Consider the following 18,604-nt stretch of genomic DNA (forward strand, 5'->3'; position numbering starts at 1 on the left):
TATTTATAAATATCTCTTTTTATAAACATATAAATAGTTTTTTAAACATAAATACATTTATGCACGGGAAGATGAAGTACATGAATGTACAGCAGCAGCAGCAGCAGCAGCAGCAGCAGCAGCAACAATATACAGCTTTGCGGTTTGTAGTTTTTACACCATTGTCCGCCATCTTGTAGTATGCATCTGTTGACCATTTGTATGGTATACACATATGTATATGTATATATATATATTTATTATATATATTTATATAACAGTTTTGTAGCCTTGTCATCTTAGTCTTTGTTTATGCTGGTCGTGTTGACTTTTTCGTACCGAAAATGTTTTTCTTTTTTTTCTCCCTCAGGTGAGAACAAACTGAACCTTTGTTATCCAACCCATCGTCCAAAGATCTAGAGAAAGAGAGGAAATAAGGAATGGTAAGGTTAGACACAGCATCCTGAAACAACTCAATTCACACAAGTCCATGTATTCAGTAATTTAGAAGTTTTTATTGACCATATATTTGTGTATGTAGCATAGCCATCTAGCCTGTCATCATCATTGAATCTCCAAATGTACTTTTCAGTTTTATTCTTAGTTAGCGTGTTGCCCTGACTCTTCACTTAACCGTTTCACCTCAATGAACACTTATCAGACTGCACCATTTACAATACATTGCAGCCCAGGGGAGAAAAGACAGGTGTCAGCTGATGAAAACACACATACACACACACACACACACACACACACACACACACACACACACACACACACACACACACACATACACACACTCAAGTTAGTCACTAAATCACACTCCCCCATCAGGATTTCACAGTTTGTCACAACCGCAAAAAAAGGCCTCAAGCCTCAGGTCTAATTGTGCGTCCCCTAGCTTCCTCATTACTTCATTCAGCGCCACATCCCCTTTGTTGGTTTGTTAAAATCACTACCTGGTTTCCCAGAAAGATCCTGGCCACCGCAGGGTGCCGTGTGTTTATAATGTGTGTGAGTAAGCCTGTCTGCATCCCTTCTTCCCACCTCCCTCCTTTTTGTCCTCTTTTTTTTCTTAAACTTGATATATGTTACATGTTTAAATAAAGCAGATGGGATCATTCATGATGATGTGTGTAAATACAAGAGTGGACAAACTCTGGATTGTTTTCAATACATCACTTTACATCAGATTAAGTGGGCTTTCCCGCTGTCTTGTTAAGGGAGTTCCTGTCTGAAGAGGGAACACTGCTAGACTATAGGTCAAGGTTTGATGATATCACAAGTTTAAGATATTATGTTCTCTTAATATCATCTCAAGTATCAACTCTTCCCCCAATGAAGAGACAGCCAGGCTGCTGATGTTAATGACATAGGCTATAGTGGAATGTGTTGTGCTTGATGGGATTTCTTACATCAAGATGACCTTTGACCCTGACTGTAAATTCATCACTTGACAGAATGCAACCATGCATGGTCATCACTCTACACTACATTGCTGCCACTCTGATGTGATGTTTATTCTAAACTGGCCTAACTGTGGATGCAAAGCACACACTGTCCTGAGACGATGATGATAAGAAAATTACTTGAACATCTTTTCTTTGTTTGTTCTGTCTTTCTTGCTTGCTTGCCTTAGTCCTTTCTGCAAGTATACACATTAAGGACCTTGGATAAAACAGGAAGCCTTCCATCTGTCGCCTAATGGAGTCCTTACCTGACCATTGACAAAAGAGAAAATGTAAAAAAAAAGAATGCTTACCTTCTTTCTGTCCTCACATTATCCATTGTATTTCTTTTACTGTCCTATCCGTTTACACCATACTTCTATACACAGGACACTTGTCTTTGCTCTTTTCTCCTTGTCTCTTTCTCTCTACCCCACTAGTCTTCCTTTTCTACAAATTCTTTCTTCCTTTTTGTCCTCCTGGTTCTGTTTATGTCAGTATGTCAAGTCATAGTCAATTTAAGTGTGAAGTGTGACCGTGACTTTGAAGAAAACTCACCATCACAGCGCTTCTCCAACCTTAGCAACCCATGCCGCTGATGGTTCCTATCCTGTCCATCTTGTGTCCAAAGCAGCCACTCCGCGTCGTGGAACCCCCGTTCTTGTTTCCCGATTTGTGTCTCCTCGGTGCGGGTTGGTCGTTAAGGAGACGAGCCCACATCCCTCTTGCCTTGGTGTCCATGCGTAAATCTCGCAGTAACCGCATCCGAGAGCGCACATCGTCTAGCCGCCTCTCCCTCTCCTCCGTCTCCAGAAACTCCGCCAGCTCCTCGCCCAGCAAACTTCTAAGAGACTGGAACACCGATTGAGAAAATAAATATCCCTTGAGCAAACACGTTGTGCAAAGAGATATGCTTTGGATACAATTGAAATACATACTCGCTGCCTCTTTGAGCAGAGCAGTCGTTTGGATAATTGATTTTGAATTGGTGTGGGGGTGGAACTCAACTTGGTGCGTATTTAAACTCTTTCAAACACCACGTGCATTTGCCAAGAGGGAAATTGTAATATCTATTTTGCCAGTTTTACGCACGCAGCTATAGGATTATGTGAGATGGATAGTGGTCCTGTCTACTACTACTACTACTACTACTACTACTACTACTACTACAACTACTGCCGCAGTTATCCAATTCAAACGCCAAATGACACGATCAATGTAGTTTGTTTCCTGTAAGAGTTCTTTAGTTTCATTTTTACTGTTTAACAGTTCAGCTCTGACACTTCAGACCTCGCTGCCTTCAGTGAAGGGTCATAAGACAGGTGCTTGTAGCCCGCTCCTCTGGTCTGAAGGCAAGCTGTGGCATCCACTTGCAGCCATCCTAAATTCTAGCCATCTAAGCTAATAACTAAAACTTTTATTTCAAATGATCATTTCTGAAGTTTCGGTGTTTTTCTAAAGGCGAATTATATGCGTAATGGAGATTTTACGCACAAAGCCGTTTAGTTTATTTTAGTTTAATTCCAAGTTGAAACAGAATATTCTAATCGTGTAAAATAGCTTCTTGTATTAATTTTTTTTTATTGTAATGGTTTCCGCCTAAAGGCTTTGGTTTCTTTCTTCATTGGAGCGCTTGTCAAAATGACTTCATTTGGCGCTTAAATGCTAAAAACTGACAAATGCTGGGTAGCAAAATATGGGAGTTATAATGTCTAAAGGGGTTAATATTAAACATGCTATCTATTTATGAGATAAAGTGATAGAATCACAATGACTGTGATGTTTTAGTTTCAGGGTGTGGAAAAAATGCCCTCGCTGAATTGCTAAGCATGAATAAAATGATATGAAATATGATGCGTAAAACAACAGTCATGAGCGCCTGGACCACAGAACAGCTGTTCACTTCTGAAGCAGCATTAAGCTCCCAGTGGTTAACAGTGCGAAGCAAATAAACTGCTTTAGTTCTCAGTAATAAGAATATAAATGACTTCTTCTTACCTTCTGCTGCGTCTGAGATAAAGGTTTTGCCCCCATCCTTACTGAAAGCAGGGTGACCATAAGTCCACACGCTACCAAGTACGACAAGTTCATTTTGACAAGTCTTGTATTCTTTAAGGGATTCCTCTGCGCTGAAGTTCAGAAAGAGGGACGGTAGCAGCAGCCAATCAGCTGTTAAAAGAGTCTTCAGTCCGTCCTTTACTCCAAAGCTCCTCAAGTGCTCTTCTAACTCTGTGTATTAGTCCTCACCGCTTTATAGCCAGCCCGTGGTGATGTCATGATAACCTGCGTAATGGTCCTACTTCCTTGCCAACTCTCTGTTTTCTCTACCTGCCTCTTAGCACGTCATGTCAGGGGATGCATTAAATGATAAAAGCTTCGGTCAGCGGTGCTTTGGAGGAAATTAGATAGGCTATGAGGTATCAAAATGCCCATTTTTTTAAATTTTATTTTTATTTATTTTTTTTACTTTTAGACCTCTGGCTGAGATGCAGCGGCTGAAATCGAAGGTGGTTTCAAAGGCTGCGCGTCAAGAGCTGAAGAGCGACTTTGGCAGAGAAATGACTTCTAAGATGCCAGCCGCTCAGTTTCTACTGTGAAAGTGTGAATGACATATTTTCTTTAAAGAAGAAGTGATAATTAAAATCACTGGAAATAAATAATTTCTCAGAGAAGTTCCAGGGAATTAGCCTATATGGTCAAGTGTGAAGTGTCATTTGCCAAACAAACACATCTTAAACAAGTGAAATCGCAAATACGTATATATGTTTGCCTCGTCGCAGCCCCATCATACATTTAATATAAAGAAAAGCAAGATTTTGCGATGTTTGTGGTGTGACACAAATAATCAGATCGTGTTTCAGATTTAAGTATCTGTGCGCAAAGAGCTCACTGGAAATTTGACATCATGTAGAGCGATGCCATCTGTCACCATGGAACATTCAGTGTTAAAATGGATCTGATGGTTCATACGACAGAAATGATTCACATTAAGAAGGGAGCCTCATTTTTACAGGAATTATGAATGTTTGTCGATGTGAATGACGTGCGCAGAATCAATTTACAATTGTGGATTTGTAGAAGTGTGGATCTTGGAGATATAGTGTGGGTTTCATTCAAAGCTGTCACATCGCACGAGGGACTCACAGTGAAACCACACAAAACAGACACATGCTGAGGCTACTCTGAGGCACAGCCCACCATAATGAGCGTTTGGATGTGTGCGAGCCTCTGTACAGACAGCCACCTGCCCACACTCAAAAAGGAGGCTGATTGAGACTCCTTTGGTTTATTATATTAGGTTACTAATTAGGTATTATGTTATAGCTGCATGTAGAAACACAGACAATTGAACCCTATTTTAATAAGAATTACTACTTCAATGCCAATCCAGAATATATGTTGCCAATTTACCATATTGCTTGTCTTTACTGCACAATTAAAATGAAATACAATGAAATAAAATAATTCAAGAAATCTTTCTTTAATGCTACATGATCTCTCTGAAAAATAAGATATATTGTTTTAAGCTTAAGACCCACCTTGTATAGCACCAGAAAGGGTTCTTTGGACTAGCCTTCATTTCAGGCTTACAGTATACTGAACCTTTTCAGAAAATAAATATAGTATAGTAAGTTATAGTGAAGAAACCATTTGAAACTTAGAGATGGTTTTACCACAGTAGAGCCAAGAAAAAACCTGAAAGAACCATCTTTTAAGCCAGTTTTGATATGATGTTCATGCTTAATTGCCTGATGACATTTAATAGCATTTAGTGTCTAATCTTATGAGATGCATTGCGTATTGACTTATCTTTCAATTTGAGATGGAATGTAATAATTCCATTCATTTTTTAAAGCTTGATTAATGAATGCAGGGATGTTCTAGAAAAGCCACATGTTAAAATAAATTGCAATTGGCACATTACTTAATCAGTGTCAAGAGAATGACATAACATGGAAAAGACTTGAACTAAACTAGTTTAGCCCACAGACAGGTGGTTTCACACAGTTTTAGAAATATGCGCATTTAAGGTGAAAAAAAAAAGTCAGTAAAAACTAATATTTTTTGCAGTGTGGAATGATTCTGGAGCAGTCTGTGTGTGTTGAGCAGAGCTGCAATCTCAGGCAGCACCATCTGTTTTGGAACACAGAGTGGCAGTATTTGCTGTGCCGAAAAGGGAATAACCCTGGTTGTCACTTGTTTACTGGATCGATACCATGCTGTAAAGATAACTCATTATTCACAGCAGATCATGAAAATCCCACTAAGACTGTGCAGAGCAGATTAGGCAATGTGACTAAAGAATATCAATACGTCCCTGACTTTATGTGGATTTTTCATATTTATCTATCGACCAGCCTTAAAATGTGCATCTAGAAGATATGCTGGATTTGTACTGAATTGTGTAGCAAAGGTGATGTTTGGATAAGTTTCGTCACAGCTGACAATCACTTGCTTAAGCCATTGTGTTTATGCTCACACTGCTCTCTCTCTCTCTCTTTGGTTGCACACCAGGGCTTCACTTATATGGACAATAGTTACATTCTGTATGTCTGTTGTTGGCTGTGAGCTTAGTGATTTTAAAAAAAATCAAAAACCTTTAAATGTTTAGAATATCATCGCCCACAGCCATACTCTGATGTCTGAAACAGCATTTGGTGTTAAAACACAAAATGAGTTTCTGAATTACAAAATAAAGTGTCCAAAACCAATTTCCAAACAGGCCAACATCAGTCACCAGGAAAATGGATTGCTCAAACGGAACAAACTCAAAACTAAGAATGCATCCCTTCCTTTAGCCCGCTGTATTGTAAGAGCCGATATACAGAAGGGTTCCATTCAGTCTCTATTATTTGAGGAAAAGCATCTATCTGCACTCACTTTATTCTTTAAGTCTTACAGCATCAGTGTTTCTGCACTTCACTTCTAAGAGATAATGTATGAATAAAACAGTGTGGCATCTGCCTTGTAATTCTCTGATTAAGTTTGAGTTTTAGTGCCTGGCACTCTTTTCTTCTGTTTCTGCTGTCGTGGTGATTATCATTACTCATACTAACTACCCAGTTCTTCTTCTATTCGTTCCTGTATGCTCAGGCATAAGTAGACACATTGCTGGGCAGAATTTTCCCAGGAAAGAGCAATCAGACACTACAACAACAGACTGACAACCTCTTGTGAACTGGGAAACACCATTGTGCTATATCAATATGCAACAGTATGTAGCAAACCAAGCATTTACTGATAGGAAAATATTGCAGAGTTTTAATATAAATGATTGTGTAAGGAAAATTTAATTTCCAAAAACTGCATAAACGTGTGGGTCTGTAAGCACAAAAGGGTTCACGTCAAACAGCAGATTAGAGGTGCATTTATTAATTCAGAGAATGTTGACTGAACATGCATACTCTTTTTTTCCTATGCTTTGCCCTCTTAACACAGCACGGAGGCACATGTAAGCAGTCCTCTTCCTCAGCTTCACCGGGAAAGTTTCAGGGTAATGTGCCTTGCTCCAGGGCACCATGGCAGTCAGTTATGAACATTTTCATTTATTTCTTGGCCAGATCCTCCCAATGATCTGGGATTTTAACTAGAGGCTATTGTACTTATTGATCAAAGTGATCCTAATTGTGATTCAGCAGATGCCATAAAGATTTTGATGGCTATTGTTTTCTGCCAAAACCGACTGCAATCAAATGAAAGAGGCTGGAGGAAAGTCAAATGAGAGTGGGCATAGTAATCACTTCTTAATGGGCAACTAAATCAACTAAACTAAACTAAACATGTGCTACCAACTTTGCTTCATGAAAAAATAAACATAAAATGCTATTTAAAGACAACTGTTTCCTCAATCACCAACAACATGTAGCTCTCTGACATGAGTTATATAGCCTTACACCGCAACGGCAATACTTTCACTGACACATCATTACTGTAAAATGAGCTAAATGTTTTGGCGCATAATTTATCTGATGTTTTTCTTTAGTTTTAATTAAAGGGGCGCTATGCAGTTTTTGCTCGCAGGTTACTTACTAGAGCTCCCCCTACAGCTTCGGAATAGATATTTGGCAGCTCCTATGTTTACTTGTGTCTGACTCCTCGCTCGGTCAGTCTGCCGTTTCCTCTTTCTCTGTACCTCCGACAATGCTTTCCTAGCTTTCTGCTTCTTTTTTTGCTGGCTCAGCCATGACGATAGTGTGAAAAACTCCATCACTACCTTGTTAGCCGGTTCCTGAATGGGCGTATGTGTGCAGTGCCGTGAAGCAATTTGTTACATCGCAAGACCTGATATCACGCGATACTTCTTGACGCTGAGTGTTGCAAGGGTGGTTTTTCCCAAGGGGGTAAACAAACGTCTCGCAAGCGTAGCTCCTATGGCACCATTTTGATGCTAACAAGCACTCACCCCCCGTTAGCAGCCCATTGACTGTCATTCATTTTGACGTCACTTTGACAGCGACATCTCTACCTCTGAAGCATTTAAAGACTTTATTTGTCCATTGTTTATTTCTAAAGAAACACGACAATGTATAAAAGGCTCCATTACATTGTAATTCACGTTATGGCTCCGTTGCAGACGTTTTTGTAAAAATAGGCTAACGATTGTGTCATAACCACGCGAGGAATTACCGTACAGTACAGGAGAAGCTTGCAGGCAGTTTTGACTTACATTAGCTGTTTAAGTTTAATTACTAATGTTAACTAGCATTTTTGTTAGCAATAATTAGCCTGTGCTTATGTTATCTCCTAACATATACCTACGCTCTCCGTCTCTGCAAGATTGGGAATGATTGAGATTTCTCTTCGCACAGCTACCAGAAGACTTACAACTTTCAGACAGGTTGCTCACGTCACATTTACGTCGTCTCTCTCAGTTGGAGGCTGCGCAGTAACGCTCAGCGCTCACCGGAAAAGTGCTTCTAATATCCTTCACTGGTCTTAGTCCAGAGCAAGGGGATCTGTTGGTCCATTATATACTGTCTATGGTTTTTCCGCTCACAGGCGCCAGGGGGAAGCGAGACGACCACCATTCAACTCTAAAATAGTCATATAACCATTCCAATGACTCCGAAGCTGTTCAGTTAAGGTAAATTAAGCTAAAGAAACCGCATAGTTTCCCTTTAACAAGGATGCGTAGATGGAAATTTAGTATCTTCCTCAATTACACAGCTGTTATTGGAATCAAACTTGTGACATTTTTGTTACCTAACAGTCTCTTGCAATGCACAGAACCTGCATATGGAAGCCTTGCTCTTTCGTGCAAGAATATGTTGTTAAAATGGACAGTTTGTCAGTCACCACATTATATCCCTGTACATTTAATGTACTTACTGACGCTCATACTGTATGTTTGTGGCGAGCTGGGAAAGTTGGATGCAAAAGGCCAATGAAAAATTCTGATATGTTAAAATTTCCAGACCGGTGCTTGCCCTGTCATCAAGTTTTTGTTTTTCCAAAAATGACAGTCTCCCTGCTCTTTTGCAGCTTTTTGTGGCAATGGGGTGCCGCAATGCCAGCTATCATCAGGAGAGATGCTTTTGTTTCCCATACTTAAGATGAAAGGAAGTCTCATTGAGTTCATTCTATGAACTAATTGAGGGTTTGCCCCTTTCAGCAACTGCAGCTGGAAAAACCCGCTCACACTCTACCTGCAGTGAGAGAGAGTAGAGGATGCTGGGTCTTGAGTCACTTCATATCTTAACTTATCTGCAGTCAACTTCACTTTCACAATGACACTGTTGTGGAACTGTTGAACTCTGTTGACCTTGTGTCCGTGATGACTTCTCTGGTTTTTGCAGAACATTTTTCTCTGATTGCTAATTCCTTTATTTCGAATTTTAACAAGTAAGTGACACATTCTTCCTCAATGCCTCAAGTGTTATGTCACAAGTTTGTCTTTTTTTTGTATTGTTCAACAATGTTACACACTTTTCCATATGACATCACACGGGTTACTGAGAGCACCTACTTTGCTGTCCTTTTGTCCCCCCTTTTCTTGCTCTGCCTTTGGAGTAAATTCTTATCCGCTTAATTTTCAATAAATCTTTTAGCTTTCATGTGGCTGAAAAAAAATTAAGCAATTTGACTGGTTTGCATCAGGAAGCTATACAAACCAGCGAAGGGGCCATGTGTTGCAAAAGTCTTAGCAGTGAGTGTCTATGGGAGGATTGAGTGTCTTGGTTCCTCCTCTGGGGTTTGTGTAAGACAAACTACAAGGCTGTTACAGTCCTATAAATAATTGTTTTATTGCATGGGGAATTTTAATGCTTTTTACACAAGTGCTCTGAAGGCTTTCACATGTGCCAACAACAGGCTTGCCTTCAATGGCAAAGGAATGGATAGTTAAGACTCCTGTGTACACACAGCAGGATCAAGGAGGTCAGGAGGTTGATTTTGCCTCTTGATCTAATTTTTTGTTGCATTATTGCATTATTTTTACGTGGCATATTTAATAAACTTTGAAATCTTTCAGAGACATTTTCTTTACTATGGAGCAAAATATTTGTATATGTTATTTTTACGTTTTATAAGAGTTACAAATATAAAGGAGGTTTCGTGAAGTGAAAATAAATTGACCCGGATCTCTCTGTTGTGAGTGGTACAGATTTTCATTTGTGCATTTGTCTGTATCATCCTGTATATTCAAACCCACAGATGTGTTTTTGCACTATATTTCAGCGGGAAGTTGCGAAAAAAATCCACACCAGAATCCATCAGTTACATAGCTGTTCCTGTAGCGAATCAGAGAGCCGTGACACATAACCTCCATAGATCCAATGAAGATCTCTAAATTTGTGCACAGAAATGTAAAATATGAATTTAATCTGCACATATATTCAAGCACAAGTGTACATTGTTTTTTTCACTTCATGTAACCTTGTTTACATTTGTAAATCTTATAAACGTGTGTAAATAACATACCCTATTTTTGCTGCAAACACATTTCTTTCACTTTTCTCTTTCAGTTTTAGTATCCGGTGTTGGATTTAAGTTATGATACATCACGCATCACAACCCAACCTTGTTTCCAACTTATTGAAAGCAGGCCCAGGTCCTCTCTCTGCAGCAAACCAGTCCATAAATTCATTTTAAATAAAAAGTAAAAATTAAAAAGATTCTCTTGTAATATGGTGATTGCCAGTGACCCCCAACAAACAAGCAAGGATGCCTGCAGATTTTCCACAGAAAGATGGAATCCCTCCAAAATATCGTTCAGCGTTGGTCATGCATGAAGCCAAATACAAAGGATGACAAAGCCACAAGTGGAATATACTCATATGAACAATAGAGTTTTATTGCCCGTTCCAAAGCATGCACTCGTGTTTTTACTTTATTGTAATTCCATAACCAAAATATACTCATGTTTTTTAAGCAGACACTGAGATGACTAAAAAGCGGAAAATGTTCAGTCATCTACAAATAATTAAAATCGTCTGTGAGATTTTACATCTCATTATATCACAGCCATGGCATTGCACTTTAAAGCTGTGGGCAAATTCCAAGCATGCCACCTTTTTAGATGTCTAAAAAAGTGAAGTGAACAAAAAAATGCCTGTTCCCTGTGAAACTTTTAATATAGAAAATGATGCACTACTTTTAATGGCATGACACTGCTGACCATTCAGCCTCCTGTTCATATATTCAACTCTTGTGCCAACAATACTCTGTAGATTGTTTCCTGTGTGTAATCTTTTGCTCTCATAGCATATTGCGTCAGTCAGAAAAACATTTCAATCTGGGGGCACGAGGAAAGAACGTATGAAAGACGCTCTTAGGTCAAAAGCTATTCTTGCACAGATATTTTGTGTTCTGGACCACAAGATGCTGTCTGGGTTTTATTTTACTGGGTTTGTGTTTAGCAGTTAAAATGACTGTATAACTGCACATGAACAAATTGCTAAGATCACCAAACACTGGGCCAATGATATCAGTGTGACAGCATGTTTCTCCTCCGGCATCATTTCAAAAAATAGCTACAATTATAATAATTATTCATTATGTAAAACTAACTTTAAATTGCCCCCATTATTATTGATATCACTGCCAATGTTACCATTATTATTAAAATCATAAAAGTGAATAATATTCAGACTGTTTTAAGAGCATTTATTCCAGTGTTCACAGCATCACCACACATACTTGGTGGCAGAAATGTTTTTTCTAAGCCACTCCAACACTAGTGTGTCACTTGTGTTTTTCAAACCATGTGGAAAAACGCATGTTTGGGGTTTGGGTAGCACAAGCTGTGACAAAACCACATGGAAACAGGACATTTAATCACAGATATATAGTCTCGAATCACGGTTTCAAATAATTTGTCTGTAAATGAAGAGTCCTATTGCTAGACAAATGCCACTGCACAAAAACACTCCAACACACTATTTCCCTAATTATTTCTTTTTAGTTGAGAACAGTATTTCCCCAATATGTAATTTATGGGCAATTGCTTTTAAAACTCACAATGAGTCACAAGGATGTAAAATATGTCATTCATGGTTTTGAAAGCATTAACAGCCATATTATCTGCGCTCTACAGAATGACGTGTTGCTGCTGTACACAACTACAAACCTTTCCACTGATCCTTTAATAAGTGGTGTAGAGCAGGGCACATACAAGTATACTCATAGACTACTATGTAGCATAAGTTAGAATATTCCATTAAACAGTTCGTGCACAGCATCATTTCATTGGTGCTCATTTTAACCATTGTTGAGTACTGACAGAGGTCTGAATTAAAGACAGTTGTTTAAAGGAAGGCCACACTTCACATTATGTGGTACAAAAGTGAGTTTAGTCACTTCTGAAGCATCCATTAATACATATCTCCGCACAACACAATGTCATTAAATGAGAACAAAATAGAGCCTGCCAAGACACAGAGGTGGAATACAATTACTTGAAAAATAACGTCTTCCTCTGTGAGACAAAATATTTTAATTCACTCTTGTCGTAATGTCTGAGGACAAACTGCATTCAGGCAGTGATGTAACCCAACATCAGCTGAACAACATATCCAGAGCTGCAGACGCTTCACGTGAGGTCACTACTTTACTCCACTTGAAAAACAACGAGGAATGTGTGTCAGGACGACCACAAAGGAAATACAAAGGCTTGGTAACGGGTTTTAGGGCATCAAGCTGGTGTTTTTACCCAGGAGCCGCTTAAAATATGCATAGACTCTCGGACAGGACAATTTACCATGGTTTTTATCGAATAATGAAAAAACAGGTATTTAAAGATGCTGTCATGAACTGATCTACAAATACAGTCGAAGAGTTACCCTGTTATCTGAAGAAATCTATCAAGAATGTGAGCGTGCATGTATTTGACTAATGGTCTTATGAAAATTAGTGAGGGGGCTTAGATTTTTTCAGTTTTGCGTCTGTCTTAACACAGCCTAAAACTGATCTACATATGTTATCCACTTGTAAAACTAAATAACAGTGATTCTTCATGTTTTATCCCATTAATTACAAGTCACACACACTTGACATGTCAGTAGCAAACATAATGACCCTTGTGGTGTCTTTAAATTCCCTTATTTATCCCACCATCAGCCTCAAACCCCAAAACCTTCAGTTTTCTGTCTTGACAAAGAGAAAGCTAGACATCCCTTACCCCTAAGCAGCTGGATGAAAGAATCTTTGATCGACTACACAAATAATCAACTTATCTTGATTTTCAGTTTCATGATATTTAACATGATTTCTTTGAAACACCTTATCTGTGCCTGTTATGGACCTTAATTTGATAACCAACAACTGTCTAGTAACCAAGAAGCTGCATGTTTATTTGGATGCCATCGCTACTCCAGTAATATTTAGCTAGACACCACGTTTTGTACCTGCACTTGGGTTGATTTACAGTATACCATGGATGGACAGAAATAAATCAGTCCAAAAATTTTATGGAAAACACCTTTTTACTCAAGGTGCTCATGAGCCATGTTTTTCTTAGCTTTATCCCCCAAAAGCAGCTGTATTTTCTGAGTTGCCTAGGGTAGATAAGCACATTTATAGGCAATGCTGTGCCTCTGCTAAAGATGAGAAAGATGAAGCGTTTGTTGTTAAATGTAGCATAACGGGGAAATTTCACTGAATAAAATATTGCTCTTATGTCCTCATTTTCTAAGAATATGTTCAGGACACTTATCAGTCAGTGTAATCCATTGATGAAGATTTGTATGCATGTCACCATAACCTACATTGTCACATGCCAGATACTCCCTGTTGGAAAACTACGAGAATTTTCTGGCTAACTGTAAATGAGGTGCCATTATGACTTTGACTTTCACTGAAACCTGCATTTAGGAGTCTAGCTGCCACTTGGAACTGTGATAGTCACTTGCACACCAGAGCAATTTCAAACCAGACGTTTGACAAGTGGCATGGTGACGATGTGAGGTCCAACCCAAATCAGACAACCAAGACAGTCTGGCGATGGGGTTTTCAAAATAACTTTCACTCCTTACTCCCATATGCCTCCTATTTAGTGGCTGATTTCTGACGTCAAGTTAGGTAGACCTGCGCATAGGCCACACAGGTCTATAATGAGCAAGTTAGTGCAGAGCAAAATACAGACTTTTTCTATTTACAGTATGTGTGTGATTTGCATATTTTGTAATTTTTGTATTCTTTGGTAGAGTGAGTGTTTGTGTTGGTGAATACAACACATTCAAATAGTTTTGGAGTCTGGATTTGGCTCGTAAACATACTTTACCTCAAATTTCATTAAATATGCATGGATTCAATCTTGTATGAACTTGCAGATGCAAAATTCTTTAATTTTGTTTAATTGTATAATTTACCAGAATGAATGCCTCATTTACCTTTGTATGACACGCAAAGGCACTGCACAATGACAAGGCAGAAGTCTGGGATCATTACGCATCAAGAGAAACCTGTTGGCCTAAGACCTGAGAAAAAGTCCTTGATGGCAGTTAACTTTACAGTCAGGAGCTAATTCAATAAAGATCTTTTTTCACCCAGTACGCATCTACAGCTGAGTCTAAACTGAGGGGATAGAAGACAGTAACCGAAGTGCTATGCAAGGGCGTCTGACTTGCCACATTAAAGGAAAACTCAGGCTGCTGTCAAGCAGCGTTAAGCACCGCTCTCATAAACTCCTGTCACATCCTATAGACTGGCTGTGAATGAACTGCACCATAACCTCTGGGTGACCTTTTCCTCTGTATTATAACTCAGAGGTCAAACATAGTTTCAAACAGAGTGGTCACATATTAATAACTACATAAGGTCACACTCACATCTGTGGGACAATCCATAGTAAAGGGATGAGTATAATTAAACAGGTTAACTGTGGGAAGCACCACTGTCAACTGCTTGACAGCAGCTGGTAGGCTGAGCCCCAGCAGGGGAAACACTTGGGGATTGAAGTTCCGACTGCTGAATCACAGACGGGGCTAGCAGTTACCCAGATGAACCAGTAGCACTGTAATGGCAGCAAGTGGAAGGTGAGCACGATAAACGAACAGCAAGTTCATCCATTTTTATTCTTATTCAGAAAGCTGAACAAACATTAGAAGGTACTGTTGAGACACAAGCACTGCATGGAGATCCATTAGGGTTTTAGCCTTAGCATTAGTTTGAAAGCCATGCATTTGCTCCAGCTGTAGCATCAGGTTAGAGGTACAATATTCGACCAAAGAGGGGCAGAGGGCTGTCTCTGCCTAGCCAGGCCTGACGCCTTAACCAGGCTTTTACAGTAGGAAGGAGTGAAGCACACCGAGGTTTACCACCATGCTCGGATCACCAGTTTAATGGAGGCTCGCCTTAGCCCACATTCAAACCCTGTATCTCTTGGCTCCCTTCCGGCAGCTGGGGTATACTGGGGAGTGTTCCCATGGAAAAGTTGTTAAACTGGCCACTGTAGTGAGGATGAGAAACAAGTTTCCATCATGTTCTAACTAGCTACAAAGAGATTCACATATTGCACTGCCATATAGACTTCTCTACTGTAGAACACTTCTTTTAATGTAATTGTGATGTAGTGGGTTTTAGTGGGCAGTTGGAGGTTTTATCTGCATTTTCTTCCTGCCTTTTTCCATTCTTGTCGCTACAGGTGTGTGCGTTGTCAGGTCTGTTTCCTTCTGACGTTTTAGCTGACCTAAGAGGGGTCTGAGCGAGCTTGTTTTTGCATCGTCTCCATGTTGCTATGCAGACTGACTTTTCCATTGGCTGGGTTTTACCAGTCATCCTTAAAGACAAGCCTGGTCCTGATTGTTCCGGATCGTACGACGGAATCAAATTAGGGACTGGTAATGGCCATAAAGTCCATGTCTGAGGCATTATACTCAAGGGCGTGGGCCCACCTCACATTTCCAATCCGCATTTCCTTTCGTCCCCATTTCTGAGCGGGATTGTCAGCTTTATTTCATTACCAGCTAATCTGGAGGATTTGTAACTAAAACAACAAACAGATAAAAAAGCACAAATCAATGGGAGAGAGTGATGTTCCACAAATCAACTGTATGTTCATAATTGGCCAGCTCATACATCATGTTTGTTCTTCCATGAGTAGGCCCCATGCTTTGTAATTGTTTATAAAATCCAATAACGTCCTACATCACAGTGATTCAAGGTGCATGTCCTGCTGTTTTGTTTTGCGTGGGAGATACAGGAATCCAACAGCGGTTATCCTGTCAAAAGCATTTGAAACAAAAATAGCAAAAGTCTCTGCATTAACTTTTTAACTATAATAACTGTGGACACTTTACAGATGATCTTAATCACAATGTGGGATCATTTTAAACTACTTAGGCTAAATATGTAAACAGTAGCTAGCATACAATAACTAATTATTGCTTCTGATTGGTCCGTTTCATCCTCCTTTACCCTTTCCTGTGGGCATGTGAACACGGAATTTTTGTTTGTTTTAAATAATAGTTATCAGAAGTGCCAGCAACCAATTTTTAAATGTTTCTCGACTCCTACTTGTGAAATATTGGAAGCACTCTTGTTTTTTCCCCTTCCCTGCAGGACCCTTAGGCTTGGAAATTATGTTGTGGCATTTTGTTGGCACAGTGATAACAGGTAGATATCAATCTTGCATTTCTAAAAATGTATTCCACACGCCTTTTGATTTTTAAGATAAGCATCGTAATGATTACCTTGTTGCTCAACACCAGTCAATCTACAGTATTTTAGGTCCTTACATATTCTGACTTGCAGAATTGTCTTGGAAAAAAAAGCAGATATCATCTCTGTTCATTTTGTTAAAGCTGAGTCAGTATCTATGCTCATATTGCCCAGTTTACATGCCTACATTACAGCAGCAACAATGTTCCAGCAATGATGCTGTAATCAAACATTAATTCTTCCAGATTCTTCAAAGACCAAAAAATGTATTTCTCAATAAGAAATTCACAAGGGAGATGGGTACCTTCAGTGCAATTGTTTAGGGTCTACATTATTTCATGCATTGTAAGATATTAGTTTAATTAATTTACTTGAGAGGCACATCCCACATTAATAAAGGATGATCATTATAGGTCTTGGTAAGTCTGGCAGCTTCTAAACAAAATATTTACAAAATGTGGCTTAGTGGTTACATCGTTGCTTCATAGCAAAAATGCAATGTAAATTGTGGATCACAGTAAAATGAGTAGTCATAACTGAATGCAATTAGGGTGGACATCTATTGACAACAAAAGTGATGCCAATATTGTGTATAATGGTCCTACTCAGTGCTCTCTGAGAAGTTTCGTTTTCCTGCATATGTTATGACCGTTTACATAAAGTGTAAGCCAAGAGACCATGTCTGCTTTCATTATTTTTGTTCCAATGTGACATTGAGCTATGTAACATATTATAAAGACATTATCTTCTTCCATCCAAACACACAAGCCTACAGTATGTTGTTTTTCTTATTCCTTTACCTAGTTCACAGCTGAACTCTAATTCCACCAAGTGTGTCTTTCTCATCAACGGGATGTGGTATTAATGTTCAGTGACGGCACGCGTTGTGATGAATTCTTTTTGTGTGTTTATCTGCTCAATGAGTCACAATGCTTTTTTGGGGCCTGACGTTCTAGATTTAATATGAGAATTAAAAGAAAAAAATACTTCACTTATTTCAGAGCATGTTAACATGTGGCGAGCAGTCATATCCAGAGTGACTTTTAGTGACTGAGTGGTTTCAGCATCTTGCTGAAGGGCTTTTGGCCAGCATGTACGGCTGTTTCTGCAATTGAACCCTTGTCCTTTACATGACGGGAGGGTCACTGTAACCACTAGGCCACCCTACCATGCTGAATAATCGTTATTAGGTTCTCCAAATAAGTAATATATGTGGGGAACGGAAGGAAAACGTTAAGTGGGTGGTTGTAAAAGCAAGACTTCTTCATTTGACCTGAAGCTGCCCTCACATCTGGGAGGAGCTTTTTCCTAAATTATTTTTGCGATAGTTGCACGCTGCACTAGCAGCTGGCGGTGAGCATTGGAAGTGGACCGCTGTTTCCTAAAACAGTGCAGCACCGGATGGTGGTGTCAAGCACCAGAGCGGTCAGGTTCCTTTGGCATGTAATTAACCATGAAGCAGTTTGGTGACAGCATTGCTCCTTTGTCACTCGGAGCTAATATTAGCTTACCTTACTCACTGTCAAACCAGCCATGTTGCCTTTTACTGAGTTCACATTAGCATGAAGCTAGTCTGTGACCACCATTGACTGTGTGTCATGTAAAGTTATCTTATTAGTAGGAAACTAAACCCCCACCTGCTCACTGACTGTAGACAATGTCCATCAAGGAGGACAAGGTCCTCTTTCCTTGTTCATTTGTAAAATCTTTCTTTTTCAAAGCCTTACAGTCACTGTTACGAAAGTGTAACTGAGCAGTGCTCAGTGAGAGCTTGGCCATTGTACAACAATCCAGCATCCATGAACTCTCCTTCAGTGAAGCAGCTTCTGCCCTGCAGCTATAAATGTTGCAATTATGATGTGAAAAAACAGGTAATGAATTTAAAACTCTTGTCAGAGTTGTCACTTCAGTGATAAATTATGTTTTCCTTAAAATTCACTCAAGTGTGTTTAATTATTTTAAAATAAATATTTGGATAATTTGAGAACTCTTCCTTGCTTTGTTCATTGCAATGGCTTAGTTGAGCCTGGGTCATGCATAACATAGAGAGTGGTTTGTTTAATTGTATTTTATGAATATAA

At 39.2% G+C, this 18,604-nt stretch overlaps 1 protein-coding gene across 1 annotated transcript; it reads right to left on the reverse strand.

Moving 5' to 3' along the window:
• Positions 1–278: 278 nt before the first annotated feature.
• On the reverse strand, positions 279–3,622 carry nppc (natriuretic peptide C). The gene is made up of 3 exons (XM_028588418.1): positions 3,426–3,622; positions 1,986–2,279; positions 279–395 (listed from the first exon to the last, which is right to left on the reverse strand). The coding sequence occupies exons 1-2, from the start codon at positions 3,516–3,518 to the stop codon at positions 2,007–2,009; spliced, it is 366 nt and encodes a 121-aa protein (XP_028444219.1). The 5' UTR covers positions 3,519–3,622; the 3' UTR covers positions 279–395; positions 1,986–2,006.
• Between the last annotated feature and the right edge of the window lie 14,982 nt (positions 3,623–18,604).

The sequence above is a fragment of the Perca flavescens genome, chromosome 9, assembly GCF_004354835.1.
Source record: "Perca flavescens isolate YP-PL-M2 chromosome 9, PFLA_1.0, whole genome shotgun sequence".
Lineage (NCBI taxonomy): Eukaryota > Metazoa > Chordata > Actinopteri > Perciformes > Percidae > Perca > Perca flavescens.